The 20292-nt window shown below is 34.1% G+C and overlaps 1 protein-coding gene across 1 annotated transcript; it reads left to right on the top strand.

The window, feature by feature from the left end:
* Nucleotides 1–28: 28 nt before the first annotated feature.
* LOC111599142 lies at nt 29–19912 on the top strand. Its single transcript, XM_023314705.2, has 4 exons — nt 29–152; nt 16537–16716; nt 19253–19425; nt 19489–19912. The coding sequence occupies exons 1-4, from the start codon at nt 89–91 to the stop codon at nt 19774–19776; spliced, it is 705 nt and encodes a 234-aa protein (XP_023170473.2). The 5' UTR covers nt 29–88; the 3' UTR covers nt 19777–19912.
* The last annotated feature ends 380 nt before the right edge of the window (nt 19913–20292 follow it).

The raw sequence follows: 20292 nt of genomic DNA, 5'->3' as shown, positions 1-20292 counted from the left end.
AGAACTTAAAAAAAAAGAAACTAAATAAAAAACATTTGTTAAACTCAAATAAAAAGCCAAAAGCGAAAAAAGTCGTGTGAAAATAAATATGAAGCTGCTGTGCGGTGTTCTACTGATCGTGCTGGCTGTCAGCGACGTTTGGACTTTGCCAGGTAAGTTCTAGACTTAAAGTTAAGTTAAATAATATTTATAAGTTTGCATTTATAAACAAAAACCAGTTTCAAGTTGCTTAAGCTGGAAAAAGTATTATACAAAAAAAATATTGTAATAAATTTCCTTATATTGACGCTGATTATTAATATTATAAATTGATAATGTTGTTGAAGAACTTTTGAACTCGCAACTGTCAGTGGTGAATGCAAACTGATAAGCTACACTGGCAGAAAAAAGAATACATAGTTCTAGAAGAAAATATTGCAAATGTTTTCTTATTTTCATTTTAGATACATTTCTTTCCAGAAGAATCTTAAAGAGCCCAAGAAAATATATTTACAAATATCTTTCTTGAAGAACTATTATTCTGTATATAAATTTATAGAATTATATTTATAAATTAATTTAAATTGACAAATAATGAGCTAAAAGATAGAAAATCTTTGAAATTTAGCTTTACTTGATTTTTTTCTTTTTCAAATAAAAAATTCCAAATATTTGCTTCGAGTGCTGGAAATGTTCTGGGAATTACGCCATTGTGTTTGTAATTTGTGATGGCATAATGATGCTCGCGAATTTTGATAAGAACCGTGCTGGCAAACACTTGACAATCGGCCAAATGCATCCTGCAGATGCGAGATACACGCTGCAAGATACAAGATGAAAGCAGCTGCCTCATCATCGTCGTCGTGGCTGCTGCCACTTGAATGCATAAATTGCAGCAGCTAAAGTTGAAGTTGCTGAATTGGTTGCAGTCAGCAGGGGACAAGGGGCAAGGTGGGAGGATGCAGCTGCCACTGCCACTTGAACTTGTCAAATTTGCAGCAGTCAAATCATTTACCAAAGAAATATGCGAATTTTATGCACGAGTTCAGGTTGAACAAAAAAGAATTTCTCTTTTTTATATAGAAGATTTTAGAGTTTTTAAAGTACAGTTAAACAAAAAAGAAGTTAAAGTTAAAATATAAAATAGTTTCAATACCCAAATCAATCAAATATATATATAATATATTTTTTTAGTCTCAGAAAAATGTGTTTTTACCAGCTGTACAAGTGAATTGATTAGAATTTGTTCTTTGTAATTGAGCCTCTACTCAGAAATATGTGAAAACATGTAGAAAAACAAACAAATATTGAAAAAACACGGAAGCAATTTTTATTAATATAATTGTAGTTGTTGTTTAAAGACATATGATTCTGAGTAAATTTATATGAATCATATTTTGCTGCCTGTTTTAATATTCAAAAATAAATTGAAAGAAGAAATTTTCGGTTGTATTTAGGAATTAAACAAGCAATATTAGAATAATGTAATTGACATATTTTATGATTTTCGTTGTGAAAAAATATATATAGCTATGATTTCATATATTAAAATGATTTAAAACTAAATCTTAGTTATGAGAACTTAAGATATTTTTCAAGGTTTTTTGCTTTAATTCAGGTTTATGTTTAAATAAAACTTAAGTTAGAAATTTTAGGATTATACAAAAAATAATAAGATGCTGATTTTATTTTTTTTGTTTGATATATAACATATATGATTAAATAAATATGTATACATTTGGAAACATATATTTATATATATATATATATATTAAAAAATGATTTCATGATTTCAAAGTTTCATCATCTAAATAATCTCTCTCTATACTTTATGGCCATATCTTATGACAAGCGCACAATCTCTTATATATATACATATTTTAATTTGAGTGCCCTATATATATATTTATGTCGCAGCCAGTTGGTCCGTAGGCATTCATCAGTTTAATGAACCCACTTCTGGAGAATTGCAATTTCTTTTATTTATTTTTATTTCGCTCTCGTCTTGGCCTGATTTCTTTGCTCGCGCTGCTGCAATTTGTCCACTGCAATTGTTCTCGAGTTCTCAAGCAATTTCTTTTGCTGTTCCTTATTTTATGTGCGTGTGTTTTTTTTATTTTTATATTTTATATTTGACAACATTTATGGCAACTGGCAGCAGCCAGGGCCAAATACAATTGGGTTAATAGTGGCCATAATTCGTGTTTAAGGCCTTTGCCATGATATAAACATACGTACCTCTATATAGAGGGGCCTGCCGAGGGGCTTACACGTACAAATTGCAACTGCATGTTGTGCAAATTGCAGTAAAATTCAGATAAATCATTTACTTTTCTCTTTTTTTTGACTAAAAAAAAACGTACGCTTTGCCCATAATAATAAATTGCTTTATAATTATATTATGAATTATTATTTTCGTTGTATAAACTCTTTGCCCATTTGTTTATTTGCCAGTGACGCAATTTGTTCAATTTTGTCACCGTTCTATAAATATATATATAAATATTTGATCTATAGGCGCTAATTTTTGGTGTTTCAAAATAAATGTTTTTTCGAATTAGTTTCATAAATTGCAGCTAATTACCTTGCGACTGCATTGTGAATGGATCAATGAAATTATTTATATATTTATTGTGGCTGGCCGTTTATTATGTTTGCTAATTATATGGAAGACTTTTAATTTCAAATATTATTTGATTTGATTTTTGATTGAAAAGTCAATCAAATATGTTAAATAATGAAACATGTTTTAAATGTTATTGATCAAAAAAATTAAAATAATTATAATATTATATGAATTATATTATATGAATTATATTTTTTATGAATAAAAATATTCTTCAACTAAATTAAACTATAACACATATAATATTGAAAAAAGGAAAAATTATAAAATAGATTAAAAATTAAATAAATAAAAAAGTCAGATTTATTAATAACAAAATACTTTGAAAATAGATATCAAATTTTTGCAGACTTTCAAATCATACACAATTTCGGTTTCAATATTTGTTATATATATTTTTAAATTTTTTAAACATTTTTCTTATATACCTTTTTATATGATGAATATTATTTCAACTTCAATATAAAATTTTTTTAATTTCAATTAAATTAACATTTAAATTTTCAAAAAAAACAAGCAATTTAAGAAACGCCTGCCAAAGCCTAAAAGCCCCAACAAAAAAATAAAAAGAAAAATAATGAAATGTGTAAACGAAAATGTTTATATTTGCAGGCAAAACACATCACATTTATTTTACAAAACAAAAACAAAAACTTCATGGTTCAAATGTGTGTGCCAAGGTTTTTTACGAGTTTCTTGAACTCGAGTTCAATTAGGATTTAAAATACAAAATAGACGCTAGAGCAATGACCAAAGGTGATTCATTAGTCAAGAAACGTTAAGTGTATGAAAGGATTCTGAGAATTTAATTATTCCACTAGAATTTGTATTATTCATTATCATTGACCGTGTATACTAATTTTTATTATAATATCTTTTATTGGTTGAGTTAGTTGAGAATGATTTATGCTGCTGATTTATCTCAATAATGTTCAAGGCGAATGCTTTCTATGTGTCTCATAGAAGATGTCTCAGCGTACTTTCTATTTAGCAGCTGTTCTAGATCGGGAATTGCTTTCGCTCTCCATCTATTGTACCTCTCAATCTGAGAAGTTTTAGTCTTCTTTGTAAACTGTACAGAAAATACTTAATTTTAAAACAGATTCCATTATAGTTATTATGATTATTATTGTTGGTATAATCATCTTAGTTATAAGAGAATGCTCTATGCATGCTTTATCTGCTGATTCGAGTTGCAAAACTTATAGTTGAATTGGCAACAATATTATTCATTTTTTTTATTTTTATTTCTCTCACTCTCTGTCTCTACCTTCCTTTTTTTTACACTTTTAATTTTCTACAATTAAACTGAAGAGAAAAACTGTGGAAAACGCGCTAAGCCGCTTAGCACTTGAAAAAACAATTTGAGCTTTTGATTATTTTATTTGCTTTTTACATCAAATAAAATATTTATTTTTAGCCACAGAAATAACGTATTCAAATGAATAATTCAATGCCAATGGATATCTCCATTGGACTTGTTGCAGTCTTTATTGTTAATTGTTAATCGTAGCTGTAGGTAAACATTATTCTTGATTCCAATAAAAAAGCTTTTATAGCAGCTGCTTTGCCGTCGTTTTGAACGATTGATGCAACTATGACTACAAAAGTTTGTCATAAGTGTTGCTTTTATGGCCAACAGTGATATATAGTAGAAGGCATATCATAAGTTGTTTAGTTGGGAGGTTTATACACAAATTTCTAGTTTTCATTTGAATAAATAACGAAAAAAATTAAATTGCTTAATGACTGTAAAAATTGTATTTAAATATTTATGAGAATGTTGAAAAAATTTTGCTGCAAAGAAAACAAGTCGGAGTGCTCTAGTGGGAGGGCACGACTAGGAAATACCCTGAATTCGGCACAGAACTGATATTATAATAATTTTGTTACGTTTACAATAGTTTCTACTATTAAAATTGTTTTTTCAATATTCAGTTTTTGTGGTATTTGAGCTAAGCAAATGCTGCAACGCAGTAAACATTTTGAGCTTGTAGAATTATTCGGAAAACGCATTAAATTTCAATAGTTCTATATTTTTTATAGAACATAAAGTAGAAGGTAGTTAGGTAAGAACTGTTAGGTAAGAAAATATGTATATTATAGATATTAATTATTTTATTATATATTAATATATATTATATAATTTATATAATAATATAATAATAATATAATAATATAATATTATAAATATTTAATTTTTTTCTTAAATTCTGAGGTATTTATAATGAATAATTAATTTATAGATCAAACAACTTTGTAATTTATATGAAAACTTGAATTTTCCTGTTAAAATAGAACTGTAAATTGAAAAGCTATTGTAGCTAGAAGTTACTCTAAAAAATGCTTAAAATATATAAAATATATATTCTCTCTCAGTAATCTTTTACCCTACAACCAACGAGTTCTTAATTAAATTTAAATTAAATTTATTAAAACTTGTCTACTGTTATCGATAGCTTTGACTAATGCAATGATATCGATAACAGAGACGCCCATACCTAAGTTTATGATAGATGCTTGCTCTGCTCTTTTGAAAACATTTTCATTTCTTTATTCAATTTCATATTTTAAAATAAAATTTCCATTTAGTTTTTAGAGTTGAAGCTGTCTATGGCTAAACATATTTTGGGCTATTGCTAATTGGCTTCAATTTTGAAGCCATTGTGCATATTTGTTGAGTTCAATGTAAAATGAATAAACAATTTCATTGTCTGATTGCTTTATCAGCTGCAATTTCCGGCTATTACAATAACCACAACTCACACACAGAGACACATTCTGACAATTGTCAGTTGACACGAAAAGCTCTAAGCTAAATGCTGCCCTCTGCAGCCACCCCGTTCATTTGCGACTAATGACTCAGATGAAGGCATTTGCGAAAATTTAAAGCTGAATAATCATAAATTTGGCCGACTGTCTGTCTATCGGCTGTGATTGTGATTGAAAGCTGCACAGGCACTTAGCTCTGGTTCAATGTCACGTAAACGCTACAAGGCCTGCCACAGTGGGTGGCACCTACCAAAAAACAACCACTCAACCTCAGCAGCTACCCGCCTCCTACTCCTCACTCACTCCCTTCGTCAGCTGCTGCAACAGCCGGCTCTTTATGTTAATTTATGTGCTGGCAAAATGTGCAAGCGCCTAATGCTCAGCCACGCATGGCGCAAACCCAAAATCAGAAATAAATTACGAAAGGAGGCGGCTGCCGAGGGGCACAGAGTATATGACACTGCAGAGGCAGTTGCTCAAATTATACACACACGCACACATATCTATATATATATATATATATACATATGTGAATAATTGTGTATTATAATGAAAATCCTAGAGTATTACTCAAATAGTCAGCTGGCAGTGTCAACGTGTGCAGATTTAAACGATTGCCAAGTGAGTGCGTGTGTAGAAGGGGTGTGCGTGTGTGTGGGGCACCATTTTGTGGCTGTAAATTTAATGAGATTCCTGTCAAATTAATTTCCGGTTATGATTAGATTTTCGTTAATGGCAATTTGCGGTTTTTGCTGCCAAACCAAAAATGTTCCACAGACACTCACTGTGAGAGCGAGGTAGATTCATATCTGTTCCTATCTCTAGCTATATATATACATATATCTGGCTGACACAATGCATTTACACTGTAATTAACAATGAATTGTCAGTGGCATAGACAGTGGCCCACGATCCCACCCACGCTCACATTGATTAACATTAAGTAGTTTAGTAATCATGAATTATGCTCGAAGGAGCTCAGCCTGCTGCCTGTTGGCATTTGTGAAATTTACTTGGCTTGCATCTTTTGAGGCATCCTTGAAGTATTGGCCACATTGATATGTTGCCTGACTGCACATTTTGTCTTGGCTCAATCTAATTGAAGGCTTTGCAGACATATTCAAACTGACAGCTGAGCTGGTTGACATGGCTTCAATTGATCTTTACCTTTTAGTTATGTTAATTATGCTTAGCCAGAGTTTTAGCTATATTTGAATGCCTTTTTCAGTTAACTGTAAGAGTATATATGATGGTCTTACTAATAGATAAGCGGAATCTAATTGATATTTTTTTATGTTCCACAAATTACATATTGTCATAAGTAATACAATTTATTTTATTTTAAACATTTTTTACAAATTTCTAAAAATGTTTCCAAATTTTTTAGAATTTATTTGCAATTTATTTTTTTTTATTTCAAGCTCAACGTATACCTTTCTTACTTTTTTATTCAGTTACTTTTCCCTCATTTCATTTCCTCTCTTGTTAACTTTCCTTTCCTTTCCTTTCGACATTTTCTCGGAAAAATATTCGACTCTCTCAATCGCTCGCTCGATCATTTATAACGTGGCCTTTCTTTGCGCTTCTCATTATAATATTACTTTAAATATTCGCACCAAATCTTTAATCATAATTAGGACATGTTCCACAGCTATTTGTAGTGAAAAGATTTCTTCCTTTACAATTGCGAGCTCCAAGCCAATAATTCATTAGCAAATGTTGCAGCTGTGCGCGTATTCAACCTGCAAATCAAAACTGAAATTATATTTAAAATTTTGTGCACGTGTCCACGGTCGAAAAATATAAAAATAATAATAAATCTTAGCTGGCCGTTGATTGAAGAGTTGGAGGTAAACTCAAAACTCAAAAAAAAAGAAGCCTAAAATTAAACAATTTTCGTTTTTGCTGCTGGCAAATAATTTGCTACATGTGGCAGTTGAGATGAACGACAAATCATAGCCATTTGGGTTGGTAAGTTTTTTTATTGTAGAGGTAGAGTTGGGTGTAAACGGGACCCGTGTCCGGGTGCCAAACAATCAAAATCAAATTCAGACTGGGGGAAAAAAACTCATTTTAAACGCGACAAACGTAACGTTCAATCTTCCAGAACATTGCGTACGTGACACGATTGTCACATTTGGCATTGCCAGCAACAGCAACAACAACAATCAAACAACATTCTGCAATGGGGCTTACAACGGGGCAAGGTTTTTATTTAGGCATTTTGTGTTTTTTTTCTAGTTGTTTTTGTTTTTCTTTTTCTGTTGTTTTTTTTTTTGTGGATCTCTCGCCAAAATGCAAATGAAGTGAATGAGAAATGAATGAATGAATGCGCGAATGAATGAGAAGTGAAAAACGAAGGCAGCACCTGACTTACCTGCCAATGCCAAGACAAGTGGGCGGCACCTGACCCAGCGACCTAAAAAATTAATTAAATTTAATTTTATTATAATGCAAATTTTATATTTGACTTAGCGGTTTTACCATTTGGGTCACAGTTTCCTTATTGATGAACACGTATTTTTATTTATTTTTCTTTTTTTCTGTTAGACCAGGATTTGCGGGCAAAGGCCGGCCAAATTGTTTGGTTTGCTTTCAATTGGATAAACAATTATACAAACAAAATTGAAGGGGGAATATTTTAACAAGGACATAGAAAATGCACTTCAATGTGAAGGACAGAAATATACAAAATATTAAATATGTATTGGAAACATACATAAAATTAATTTAATATTTTATATATATATTTTTTTTATTTTGCTTTTTTAATATCTTAATGTAACGATAATACAAATGCTGATTAAAATGTATAAAGTATTAATAAGCATATTTAGTAATTCTTAATTCTTATATATATATATATATATATATATATATATATATATATATATATAGTGAATTTTATTTTTTTTTTTTATATATTTCGTATGACTCACAAAGTTTCGTAAATTTAAAAAGCTCATTATTTTCTAAATATTTATTTCTGTGTAAATTGTTTATGCTGATTTGTTTTCATCTTAGGAAAATTTAATTTAAAAAAGGTTAAAAATAATTTACTAGAATAAATACTCCGTTCTAATTTCTGAGCATATTCTGTTATATACACATATACTCAGAAATTAGAACGGAGTAGTTTTTCTAGTAAATTATTTTTAACCTTTTTTAAATTAAAATTTTCACCTTTTTTTAATTAAATTTTATATATATATATATAGCTTATGTGAATTTTCACTGCATCAACTTAACATTCATTTGCTCACCAAGTTACCCGTGCTCAATTACCTTTTAAAGCACTTGCAGCCTTCAGCTCCAATCCCAGCACGTAGCAGCCAATGACGCAGGACAATCGGCTAAACTGCGACAATATTCAATGCACGCCTTCAAAGCACTCCCACATTTTCAATTACATACAGGAGCAGGGCATACGGCAAGCCCCCTTACTAGGCTATTCCTCAATCCTGGCTCTTTTGCAGCGACGCCTATGCCGACAGCTGACAAACTGACAAACTCAATTGTATGCAATTTGGGTTAAAATGATTTCAAATCAGTTGAAAAGCAATGCAGAGGCAGCTGAAACTAAAACGAATCAGTGGCATGGGCGTCGATTAAAGGGTGGCTTAGCAAGATATTCTAAAGAGTGAGAAAACAGCCGTAGAGCCAATGTCCGATGGCAGAGATGCCAGTTAGTTAGTTTGGCCAGCCAAGTGCGGACTTGTGTCACGTTCAAGAACTCTAAGCAGGGGTAAAATTAGTTTGATGCACGCACACACACACACACACACACTCATACAAAGACTTCATCATGGCACTGTCAGTTAACTCTCTGTCCGTGTGTTCCCGAGCGCTGCCAAATGTCAACAGCATTTGAGCCGAAAGTGAAACTCAAGCCAACCCCAAAAAGGAAGTCTCTTCTCTAAACTCCTCTCGTTGTCCCACTCTATCTCTCTCTTTCTCTGTCACACTCACAGCCCCACACAAGTGAAAGTGCTCCTGAGCGCAGTTGAGCTGTCTGTCCCCAAGTGAAAAGCCGTTCAATTGATGCGTGCTGATATTTTGTTAGCACGCATTTTTGCATTCCCTAAGCTAGAGCTGGCCTGCGACTCGTGCTTTTCTAGCGTGACACGACTGGTACTTAATGATAAATAGCACAATGATAATTACAATAATGAGAATTACAAAACTGATCATTAGCTTCTTAATATTATTATAAAACAATTCCTTAAAATTAAGAATATTTAAAAATATTACTATTCTGCTAAAAATACTTAATATTATTAACAAAATATCTTAATAATATTTATTTAAATATACACCACACTCCGAAGACAAGCGACCGCCAAACGACTGACCTGCAGGTGGTATGGGCTGCTACTGAAGAAAGGCTGCCGCTGACCTGCCTTTATATAGGGCGAGACGCCCGCTCAAGAGCAAGCGCAACTCTTGAGCCTTTCTCAGAGTCACTTTTTACACACGACAATCGTTCGGTGGCAAATAAGAGTATGCTCTGCTGCTTTCAGCAACTTCTCTTGTCAACTGATATTAGAGCAAAGCAACGCTGGAGACTGGAAGCTAATTGTTGAGACTACAGACTTTGATATATATTTATGTAGATAATCTCAGACTTCAAATAAATAATAGATATATATGCCTGAGACTTTATGTCTGACAGTTTGATAATAATTATTCATTTTACGTGTGCTGCATGCATTTTTGCTGTTATTTGTAGGTTGACTGATCGCGATTTTCCATTGTTACTTTAAGCTGTTCTTACTCGCATTCAATTATTGATTATAATTGAGAATTAATATAACTTTTCATTATAATCTGATATTTATATATTATATAAGTCGTTTTATACTCGTTATGGCTTATATATTTTATTACGACTTCACTCCAAAGAGCTGCCTACCATCTCTATTCAGATAGGGTCTGCTGTTGTTGCAAAAAAAGTAAAACTTTTCACAAATGACGGGCGTGGAGTAAGCCACGCCCCCTCCACATACACGCACTCAGCCTGCTCATATCTACTTCGTTTTCCCTTTGCTTTCAATGGCTGCGAGAATGAAATTTGTTTAACGACAATAGCCGCAATGGAATCGATGCCATTCGCTTTACATTTGCATTGTCGTTGTGTGGGTGTGTGTGCGTGTGTGCTGGGGCTAGCTGCCCCTTTAGGCTGGCCACACCTCCTGCTCCGACTGCCTGCTATCAATTCTAATTACAAATGTCTACAATGATTTTTCGGTCACCCTATGCTGGGGCAGCACAGATGATGATGATGATGATGCTGCTGCTGCTGCAGGTGGCGATGGCTCTGACTCTGGCTCTGGTTCTGATGCTGGCTCTGGCATGTGGGACTTCGGTCTAGGCTTGATTAATGTCACGCGCAGCACAGGCATAATATAAGCAACAACAGCAACAGAAGAAGGTGGAGACGAAACAGCTGTGCCTGGTCCGCAACAGAGTCCGCTGTTTCTGTTGCGGATGCGTTGCCTATTAGAGGTTGCGGCGTAGTTATCTACGCGCCTCACTGAAACGGGGGCAGGGGGGGTCATTGGCTGGCGACTGATTGGCAGCGGCGTGAAAGAGACCATGACACTCTGATAGGCAAGAGCTATACAGTAGGCTGTTCACTGATAGCGAGATTCCACTGTGGATAATTGGCAACAGACACTGAGTGAAGTTTTGAGGACTGGCAAAGGCGGCAGGTGCGTGGCCGTGGGGTCGCATGACCTAAAAAGAAAGTGGACAGTGAAAGCAAACACATGGTTTGTTCACAGAAAGTAACCGTATTGGCTTATTTGCTTATTAAGTAAGTGAACTGTAAATGTGAAAAAAGTTTAATGGTATATTTGCTTAATGATACTGTGGAACAATGTTGATTTGTCTTTTTGTTGATTATCTGATATTTATTTAAAATCTGTTCCATTTTTGAGCAATTAGCTAATTTGATCACACTTTGATTTAGTTTAAAGAAATGCTTTGAAGGTATAGTTTTTATGGAATTGACTTTGAATAGGGTTTGCATTCTGAATTAGATAAATATGAAGCTTTACGAAACGCGTACTTAATAGAGATTTACAATAAATTATCTGACAAAGTCTGCCTTAAATGATTTTGCATTTAAAGTTACCTTTGCATTCAGTCAACATTAAATGAATTAAATAAATTGAGCTGCTGGCCTTTTTGATTCTCTACTCAAACCCAGGCAGATATAAAAGTTTTTCCTCTTCTTTTCAAAGTTTCAATTACATTTGATTTCAATTGAAATTCACACTTGATTAAGCTTGACTTTCTGAGGCAACGTTATTAATGCCAAAGATTATTTGATATTAAATCAAAGGCTGGCAAATAATTTGTTATAATTTTGGTTCGTATGCAGCCGCAATTGAGGGCGTACACACCCACATACACACTAACACGCACAGACATGATTGGAAAGCTTTTCACTCTGCCGCAAAACACAAATTCGTTTGAAATATGATATGAGCCACAGACAAACATGAAATACGACGTAGACCAAATAAATACTATGTGACGATAATTACAAAACTGCTCCTGCCCCACCCACAATTTATGTCATATATGCGTGAGTGTGTGTGCTTTGGCTTTGTGCGCTCAATCTCGTCTCGTTTGGCTGGCAAATTGCTGCAAAATATGAAATGCTTTTTCCAGCCAAGCCAAGCCGAATTTGAGCCCAAAATGGTAATTAAAATGTTGGCCAAAAGTGTCGGTTGCTCTGGCAGTAGACCGACCACCCCTCGTCCCCTCTCTCCGTTACTCGAACACATTTGAAAATTTTCAAGTGCCCACGAAATTGAATATGACCAGCTTTGGCCAGTGAAAAACCAATTCTATGCAATGTATTTTCCAATTACTTTTCGGCTTCGATTGCCCACATACATATGCATGTACATATGCGTATATTTCATAATGCAACTGTTACTCATCACTCAAGGGTTTCATCATCCACAGTTCTCCGAACAAAATTTCAAATCAAAATCAAAATCAAAATCAATGTAGAAATTCTGATTTGCTTGCAATTCGCTCAACACTGGCGGCAAAAACTTTTCTAATTAATAATTATTATTACAAAATGGCTATTCCTTGTTTTTATAAATTATTCTTTTTAATTTTATTGTTCAGAAATTATCGTATTGCAATTTTGTAAATATTCGCAACTTTCGCTGCGGGCGAATTCTCATTAAATTCTGAACGCGTTCTATCTATCAATTATTTTACAATTTTGCGCGCAAATCAATTAAACTTTTCCCAGCGAGTTTTTTAGCTATGCTCTTTTTTTTTTTTAAAGATACCCTATAGTTGCAGAGGGTTCTAATGAGGTATATTTGGTGAGTAGTAAAATGTTGAAGAAGTCAATTTTTGATTTTTTTTTCAAGTTTTCTTACCGATTTGTGCTATAAATATTTCTTTTTTATATAATGTATCATCTTTGTTTTCTATAAATTTATTAAAAAACAAAATTTTGCATTCCTGATGTTAATAAATTTGGTTTGCTTAACTGAACTAAACTAAAAATATCAAATTCAATGAAAAATAATTTTCGATTTTAAAAAAAAATTTAAATGAATATTCAAGCATTTCATAATATGGATTATATTCACACTTTTTACAGGGAATTAGCTAGTTCTATCCTATTGTTGACTTTTTGTTTTTTATTTCCCATTTTGCTTTTTAGTTGTGTGCGATTAATGAATTTTTAATAGCCCGCACTTTGGTTAATGTAAAAAGTTGGCATAATAGTTACAGGATGTTTCGCTAGATCTCCCGGCCCCACCCTGCATACCCTAGAGGCAACTGTAAAGGCAGGGTATGGCTGAGGCTGACAAAAGAGTGTGCGGCACGTAATTATGATGGTCGCTGAGTAAAGCTGAAGAGGGCTGTCGCAGTTGCAATTTAGTTGGTTCGCCTCGAATATGTAAATCTCTTAAAGCCTTGTCCAGCTACAACTTGCTAAATGATTGAGTGAGAAAGCATTAAGATTTGCAAAGTGTAAGATAATAAGAAGAAGTTGAGAAAGTGAATGGGAGAATTATGAGTGTTGACGTGGGGGAAGGAGGAAGCAAAGACTGCAATAAAAAAGCTTACAATAAAAATACTATAAAATAATAATCTAGCAGAAATATAATAATATAAAAATTGCATAATAATAATAAAAGTTATAAATTTAAAATGAAAAATTTTTTTATAGCATTTAATAAATATATTTATTCAAAATGCCAGGTTTTACCAAGATGCTGAAACTTAACTTTATATTTTTATAAAAGTTAATCTACAATTAAATTCTTTCAAGTAGTATTTAGTGCTCAAAATAAACTGAGAAATATTTTAAGACTAGTTTTCTTGGAAATTTTTTATAAATTAATAATAAAATATATAATGTTCTGTAAAATTATTTTAATTATTAAAATCTAATTTAAGTTCTTATACATTCAGTTGCGTTTTTCACAATTATTATTTTTTTTTATCATAATCAAGACAGAGCTGCCAAAATTTAAGCAAGAAAAGAAATTCGGATCGCAGCATAGTTAATTATGCAAAATTGTACAATTATGTTAATTAATTGACGCACAGGACGCATGAATCGTCCTCCAGGAGCGGCCTTCATTCTTAGGCGCATCGGGTTCAGGCTTCTGGCAATTAGCACCAAGTTAGGAACTGTTTCACGGATTTTATTTGAGCGCGAGTCAGCAAAAAGAAGAAGAACACAGAAATTGTTGGGTACAAGTCCCGCCCCTGCCTCCCATCGGGCGCACAGCTAACCTTACATAATTAGCAACAAATTCGTTGTGTTTAGAACAAAAGCGCCGAGGCTGCGAAATTTTGCCAACTGCCTTTATTAATTTCATAATTCAGAAGAACGGAAACAATAGAAGTGAAGGTGGGGATGGTTGAGATGGAAGAGGTCAGGCTTAATTATTGGAAAATTAATGAATATGCCATGTAGATGTTTTCATTAGGGGTACGCCTGCTCTTTTGTATAGCATTCGCATGATTAATAACTCTGTTATTTTGCCTTTTTTCTGGTTGAGTGGGTGTCTGCACCCCGCACAACATTTCACTGGCTGCAACACATTTTCATTTTCATAAATTCTTTGGCACGCTAAACCCCACAGCCCCAACAGCGCCCCTCCCACTCAAACATGTTTCAATTTGGTTGGCAGCAAAATCTGCCATAGCAACAGCGCACCCCTCCAGGTATGCAACATGAAACCATGAAATATTATATGCAACAGTGTTGCTGACTTTTTGATCTGCTTTGCGAAGGCACTCCAAGTATGCCAGAGTGGCGTATTAGCTTGGCAGAAATAATGTAAACAATGCATTTGCATAATACAATTTGTGAGCTTTAAGTTACTTGGTTTTTTCCTTGATAAACATGGAAAAGTTTGGGATGGCAAGTGGAATTTTTTAAATTTTGCAACTCTATAGCTCATCTGCCAGTCGTATATACCCATTGTTTTCAGTGCATATGCATATAAATATCCATGCTGCATATTTGCCTGGTTGTAGCCCACTTTCGTATGCGCCATAAAAGGTAAATATTTGCACTTGTAAATGACATTCATATATGTGACCCCAGCCCACATTTTGTTTATGTTTCTGTTTCGTCAACATGCAACAACAACCAGAGACGCCGTTCTGACCCCCTTCTCACCCCCCCCCCCCTATTTTTTGTTGCTCTTCACTTTAAGCCAAACATATTGCGAGTGCCGTGTGTTTTACTTATAAATCGGCTTAAAAAAATGAACAGAAGTGCATTCGTTTTGTGACCTCCTCTGGCGCATATGGAAAAGGGGGTCTTTGCGTTCAGGGGGTCACGTACATTCAGCATTTTACGTACGCATTTTACGCAGCATGTAAATCTCTCATATATCGCATTTCATGCCAAGTCAAGTCTTGGCTCGACTTATTTTTAACGTCGTTAGTTTTTTTCCTTCTTTCGTGTTTTGCTGCTGCTGCTGCCACTTGTTGTATGTCAGTCTCAGCTGCTGAGATTTATGAAGTGCCACATGGCCGGGGGAAACGGAGAGATTTATCTATGAGCCGAAACGGAAAGCCGTCTGAAAGAATGCAAACTGTGGCAGCAGTTGCAAGCAGTTGTTTATTTAACCAGAGCACTCAACGACTGTAGTATATGGGTTATGGAAGGAAGGTCGAGTTCTAAGATAGTAAGCGATTTTCTGGTATTTCAAATGGAGTCTTCATGAACAAGTCCAAGAAACGCTGCTCATTCGCTGAAAATTAAAGCAAAATTATATATAAGCAACAAATACGTTTCTTCTAATCTTTAAAATTTCTTGTGTATCGATATATATCGATTTAAGGAAATTATGCGGAATTATACTTTACAGTGCTTTTTTCATGGGGTGATTAATTATATCTAAATAAGATATTATAAATGTTATCGAAACTCAATGGAAACTTATCGATTTTTTAAAGACGAATTTTGAAAAAAATTGATATAATTGAAAAAAAAAACATTTATCGTTAACTATTAATATTCTATATGTCAAACACTGAAGAAAAACTAATTATTTTTCGTATCAGATACATATATTTAGGAGAGAACTATACTAAAGCCAAAATATATATAAAAGGAATTATTTTTAAAAAATGCCTTTTGATAATTGTCGACTTAGAAAAACTTTTAAAAATAAATAATTTAATAAAAATTTAGCAAATCGAGGAAAACTTTAACTATCTTTGAGAGAATGTTGTCCGGCTCTTCATATTTCTGAATTATTTTATAAAGAGCTCTCATCAGCATTTCTGTGCCAGCCAAGTCAAAGGAACTCGACATTCAGAAGGTCAGCGAAGGCAGTCAAGATATTTTTCTATAGACAACCTGCGCGGCGCCACAAAATATGCAAAATGAAAACTCTAATAAACGCTAATGAGGCCACTAAATGATTAGCACAAAGGGTCGAGAGCGGAGAGAACAACTCTAGGATTCGCTGTGTTCTGCGGTTTCTGCTTACGAATTTGCTGATTTGGCTTATTTCGCGGCAGCTCGGGCGGCTAATTTATGAGTGGGCGGGGCCCGTCTTAACTATGCTTTTAATTATAATGAGCAGCAATATTTATTTTTATTTCTATTTTTATTCTGATTCTTATTTTCATTCTGCTTGCAGCACGCAACAGTCCGCAGGATGATGTGGAGGTGATTCGCCTACCGCAAGCCCAGCCCGAATCGAAAGATCCAACTTTCCGGGACTTTAAGGGCGTAATCGATACGGGCGCTGGCAATCCGTTCCTGCAATCGGATCCATCTGCTTTCCACTTTAACTTCGGCATTGTCAATTCCTTTGATGGTAAGTTTTTCAGTTTTGTGTCTTGTTGTTGTCGCTGTTGTTGTGGCTGCCACGTGACGCATGTGCAATTACAGTTGAGTTTAATTACAATTTTATGTTACAATTACTTGGTGATGCCCTGACCTCAGATGCAGATAATTACAAAGTACGGCATGCACTTAATGCCCATTTCATTATTATGGTTATTACATGATGAGAGTTTTTTACAATGTGCTCCATTCAGTAGCAAGACATCAAAGTCAATTTGTAAAAAGTAAGAAAAAACTCGGAGATAAACAGCAAGAACTTTTTAGACATCTGACCTTTGTATTGGAAAATGCAGAATTCTTCAAGAAATTTCGAGAAATCTTTGGCAGTTTAATTTAATTTAATTTTTGATCGTTATATACCTAAAAAAAATATTTTCAAAATATTTATTGATATGTGAAAATCATAGTCATACTCCTTATTGTTAAAAGTTATTGTCAGATACTCAAAATTTGACACTTACATTTTTTAACAGATTAAACAAATTAAAACTCTCTCTAATATTGTAAGCATTATACAAATTCGGCCACTTAAGCCAGCTAGTTAGTTTTCACTGACTGGCCACAAGTTCTGCCACACCAGCTCCTCGTTCAGCTTAAGTGAGAGCTCAAAGTATGCCGCACAGATAAACTTGACGCGGGTACTGGAAAAATGTAAACAATTTATCAAAATATTATGTCAAAAATGCTGTATGGGCCAGACAAAGTTTATGCCTTGTACTTGTCTTCATTTCTCTATATATATTTATATTGATATGCATGTGCTGGGTCACAAAACTCTGCTGACCATTAAAAGTGAAAAGTTTGAGCCTTCGGGCGGTACAAAAAAAAAATAACAACAACAACAACAATAACAACAACAGCAGCCAGCATAGAGAAAAAACATTTATAAAATGCCCGGCTCTTAACTAAGGATGAAGAAGTGGCCAAAACTTCATAAATCTTTTGCTAACTAATACGCTGACAAAAGTTCTTAAGCCAATGGCTCGTTTTATATGCAGAAAACTTTTATTCGGCATCAGCTTCAAAGATAACAAGTGAATAACAGCAACACTGGCAGAAACTCCTCTGCTGTCCATAGCTATGCAACACTGAGAGAAAGAGTGTGGCATTTATGAGCACACTTAATGAAAAGATAATCTGTTTAAGGATTTCTTGAGATGCTTGCGGTGGCTTGGCTCTGACATTTCGACTGTTAGTTAAGCTAACTGTTAGATAAATTAAACTGAAATCGTTGACATTTGCTTAACATTAAAATAATATAACAAAATTGATTTAATTACATTTAATCCTCTTACCATAGCGGTAATTTTGCAAACATTTATAAAATTGTATTTAACAATTTCACACTTTAAGCCAATTGTTGAAATATATTCAAGTTATCTCTTTTCGCAACTTCAAGTATCTAAAGAACCTTCAACAAAGTTCAGAGGTCTTCGTTTGTAGAACGATGTCAAGCATTTGGCTGGTCAGCTATTTGAGGTACACTTTAAACTCATTAGAATGCAACAAACAAATGAATGAGCCACATGCCAAAGCCAGGCAAACAATGCGGTCAAGTATTTATGACAAGGTTGACGACAAGGGGGGGAGAAAAATGTTGAGCAGAGAAAGAGTGGGAACTGTTACAGTAGATGGTTAGACAGATGGTTGACGCTGGTATGGGGGCAAAGAGGATTAGGTAACAAGCAGACGGCGACACAGAAAACGCTTCTTTTATTTTCTTTAGTGCGTTTACGGATTAGGGAATTTAAACAGAAAAACGCATTAGCTAGGCAAAAGGCGTCTACCGTCTGGGCGTCATCAAAGAGATGGCAACAGCAATAGCTACAACAACAACAACTGCAGCCAAGTCGATTCCAGATGACATTTTTGGCACTTTGCAACACCTGCGCTAGTTCCCAGAGCGATTCGCCTTTGTAGCTGCTCTCGTAAGCACAGCTATTTCAATTTGACAGTGGCCTTTCTATTATTATTACACCCTCTAGCTTAAATTATCCAAAAAGGGGTATCATAAAGCGGTTAAATGAAACATGGGCAAATATAGCTCATATTTATCATATCTTTTTAATCGACGTAAGAATCAAGAATGAAGTTTGCTTGGGATATTTTCGATAAATATGAATTGATTGATAAATATTCATTTCCATTTCTGGTTTTCACATAAATGTTGAGTTTTGTTTCATTTAAAGTTAAGCTATTGTAATATAGGTTGCATACTATACAGTTTCATATATAAGTATATATTTTTTAAGCTGGAAGCAGTCAAACGTATATTAAACAATATTTTCTGCAGATTAATCAAATCGATAATTATCGATAGTCATATAAAAAAAGATTTTTTCTTATAGGAATTGCATTATTCTATTCGAAGGGTCACACTTCTTCCCTGTGCAGAGTATGAGAGCGTCGAGCATACTCGCCTTCCCGCACATTTATTTTTTTTTGCCTCTTTTCGCGTTAAATTATACCACAGACAACAACATTTTTTATGCATTCCCATTTTGCAGACATTTTCCGCCGTCTGCGCGCTCGTCTCTGGCCCATTGCCGTAGATGAGGATGATTCGGCGGCTGGCTCTGGCGCAGGCGACTCGGCTGAGTCACTTACACCCCTTGGCTTTGGTCTGCGACCGCTAACACCGCTGAATACCAAGAATGGCAATACCACATCGACGGTTAAGGTGAGCCAAGATCAAAGTGTTACAGAACTGTTCGAATTTTCAAATGCATTTACAATATAAAAGGTGGTCGATGGTCACAAGGTGGAGATCAACGAGACCGTCTACGGCGACACGAACAGTCTTTTCAAGGTGCGTTTGGTGAATGTCCGTCCGTTGGAGAGCGGCGAGGAGGTAGTCGAGGGCGTCATCAACAATAATGGCGATTTGAAGCCGGTAAGTTCGCCCAGTACATCGGCGCCAGCGACACGCAGCGAATTGGAGGACTTGGACGACGACAACGATCGCCGCGAGCCGCTCGAGAAGCAGCCCAAGGACAATGAGGTGCGCGACATCGATGAGCCTCAGGTATAAAAGCTTTTAACAGCATTTCCAAGCAACTAAAAAAAACAAATCTAACCAGGAAATGTTTGCAAAATGCCTTGCCAATAAATATATAATAAAAAATTAAATAAAAAAAATGCGTAGCGCTCTACTAACCGACTATATACCATACTATATATATATATATATATATATATATATATATATCTGTATATATAATATATAAACAACATGTATATTGAGCCAACTATGTAAACTTGTCATGTATATACAAGAAAAATTTCTAACATTTTTTTTTCAAATAAAGTTTTTGCATAAAAGAAACTAAAAATATAAAATTGTATATATCTATAGAACAGTTTTAACTAAGAGTTATCCAAGTTGTTTTACGTGCCTGCTTATATTTTGCAACTAATAAGACTAATCTTAAGGCAACTGGTTTGTGGCGGGTTTCGGCTGTGGGTTTTTCTATATATTCATAATTTTAATTTAAATTTCAATCAAAAATTTTTAGCTTTAATTTTACGTTCACATTTGCATTTGGTT

This window comes from Drosophila hydei, unplaced genomic scaffold (assembly GCF_003285905.1).
Source record: "Drosophila hydei strain 15085-1641.00,03,60 unplaced genomic scaffold, DhydRS2 tig00008114-arrow-pilon, whole genome shotgun sequence".
In the NCBI taxonomy this organism is placed as follows: domain Eukaryota; kingdom Metazoa; phylum Arthropoda; class Insecta; order Diptera; family Drosophilidae; genus Drosophila; species Drosophila hydei.
Note: the sequence above shows the minus strand (reverse complement) of the source record. Positions and strands in the feature narration are given on the sequence as shown.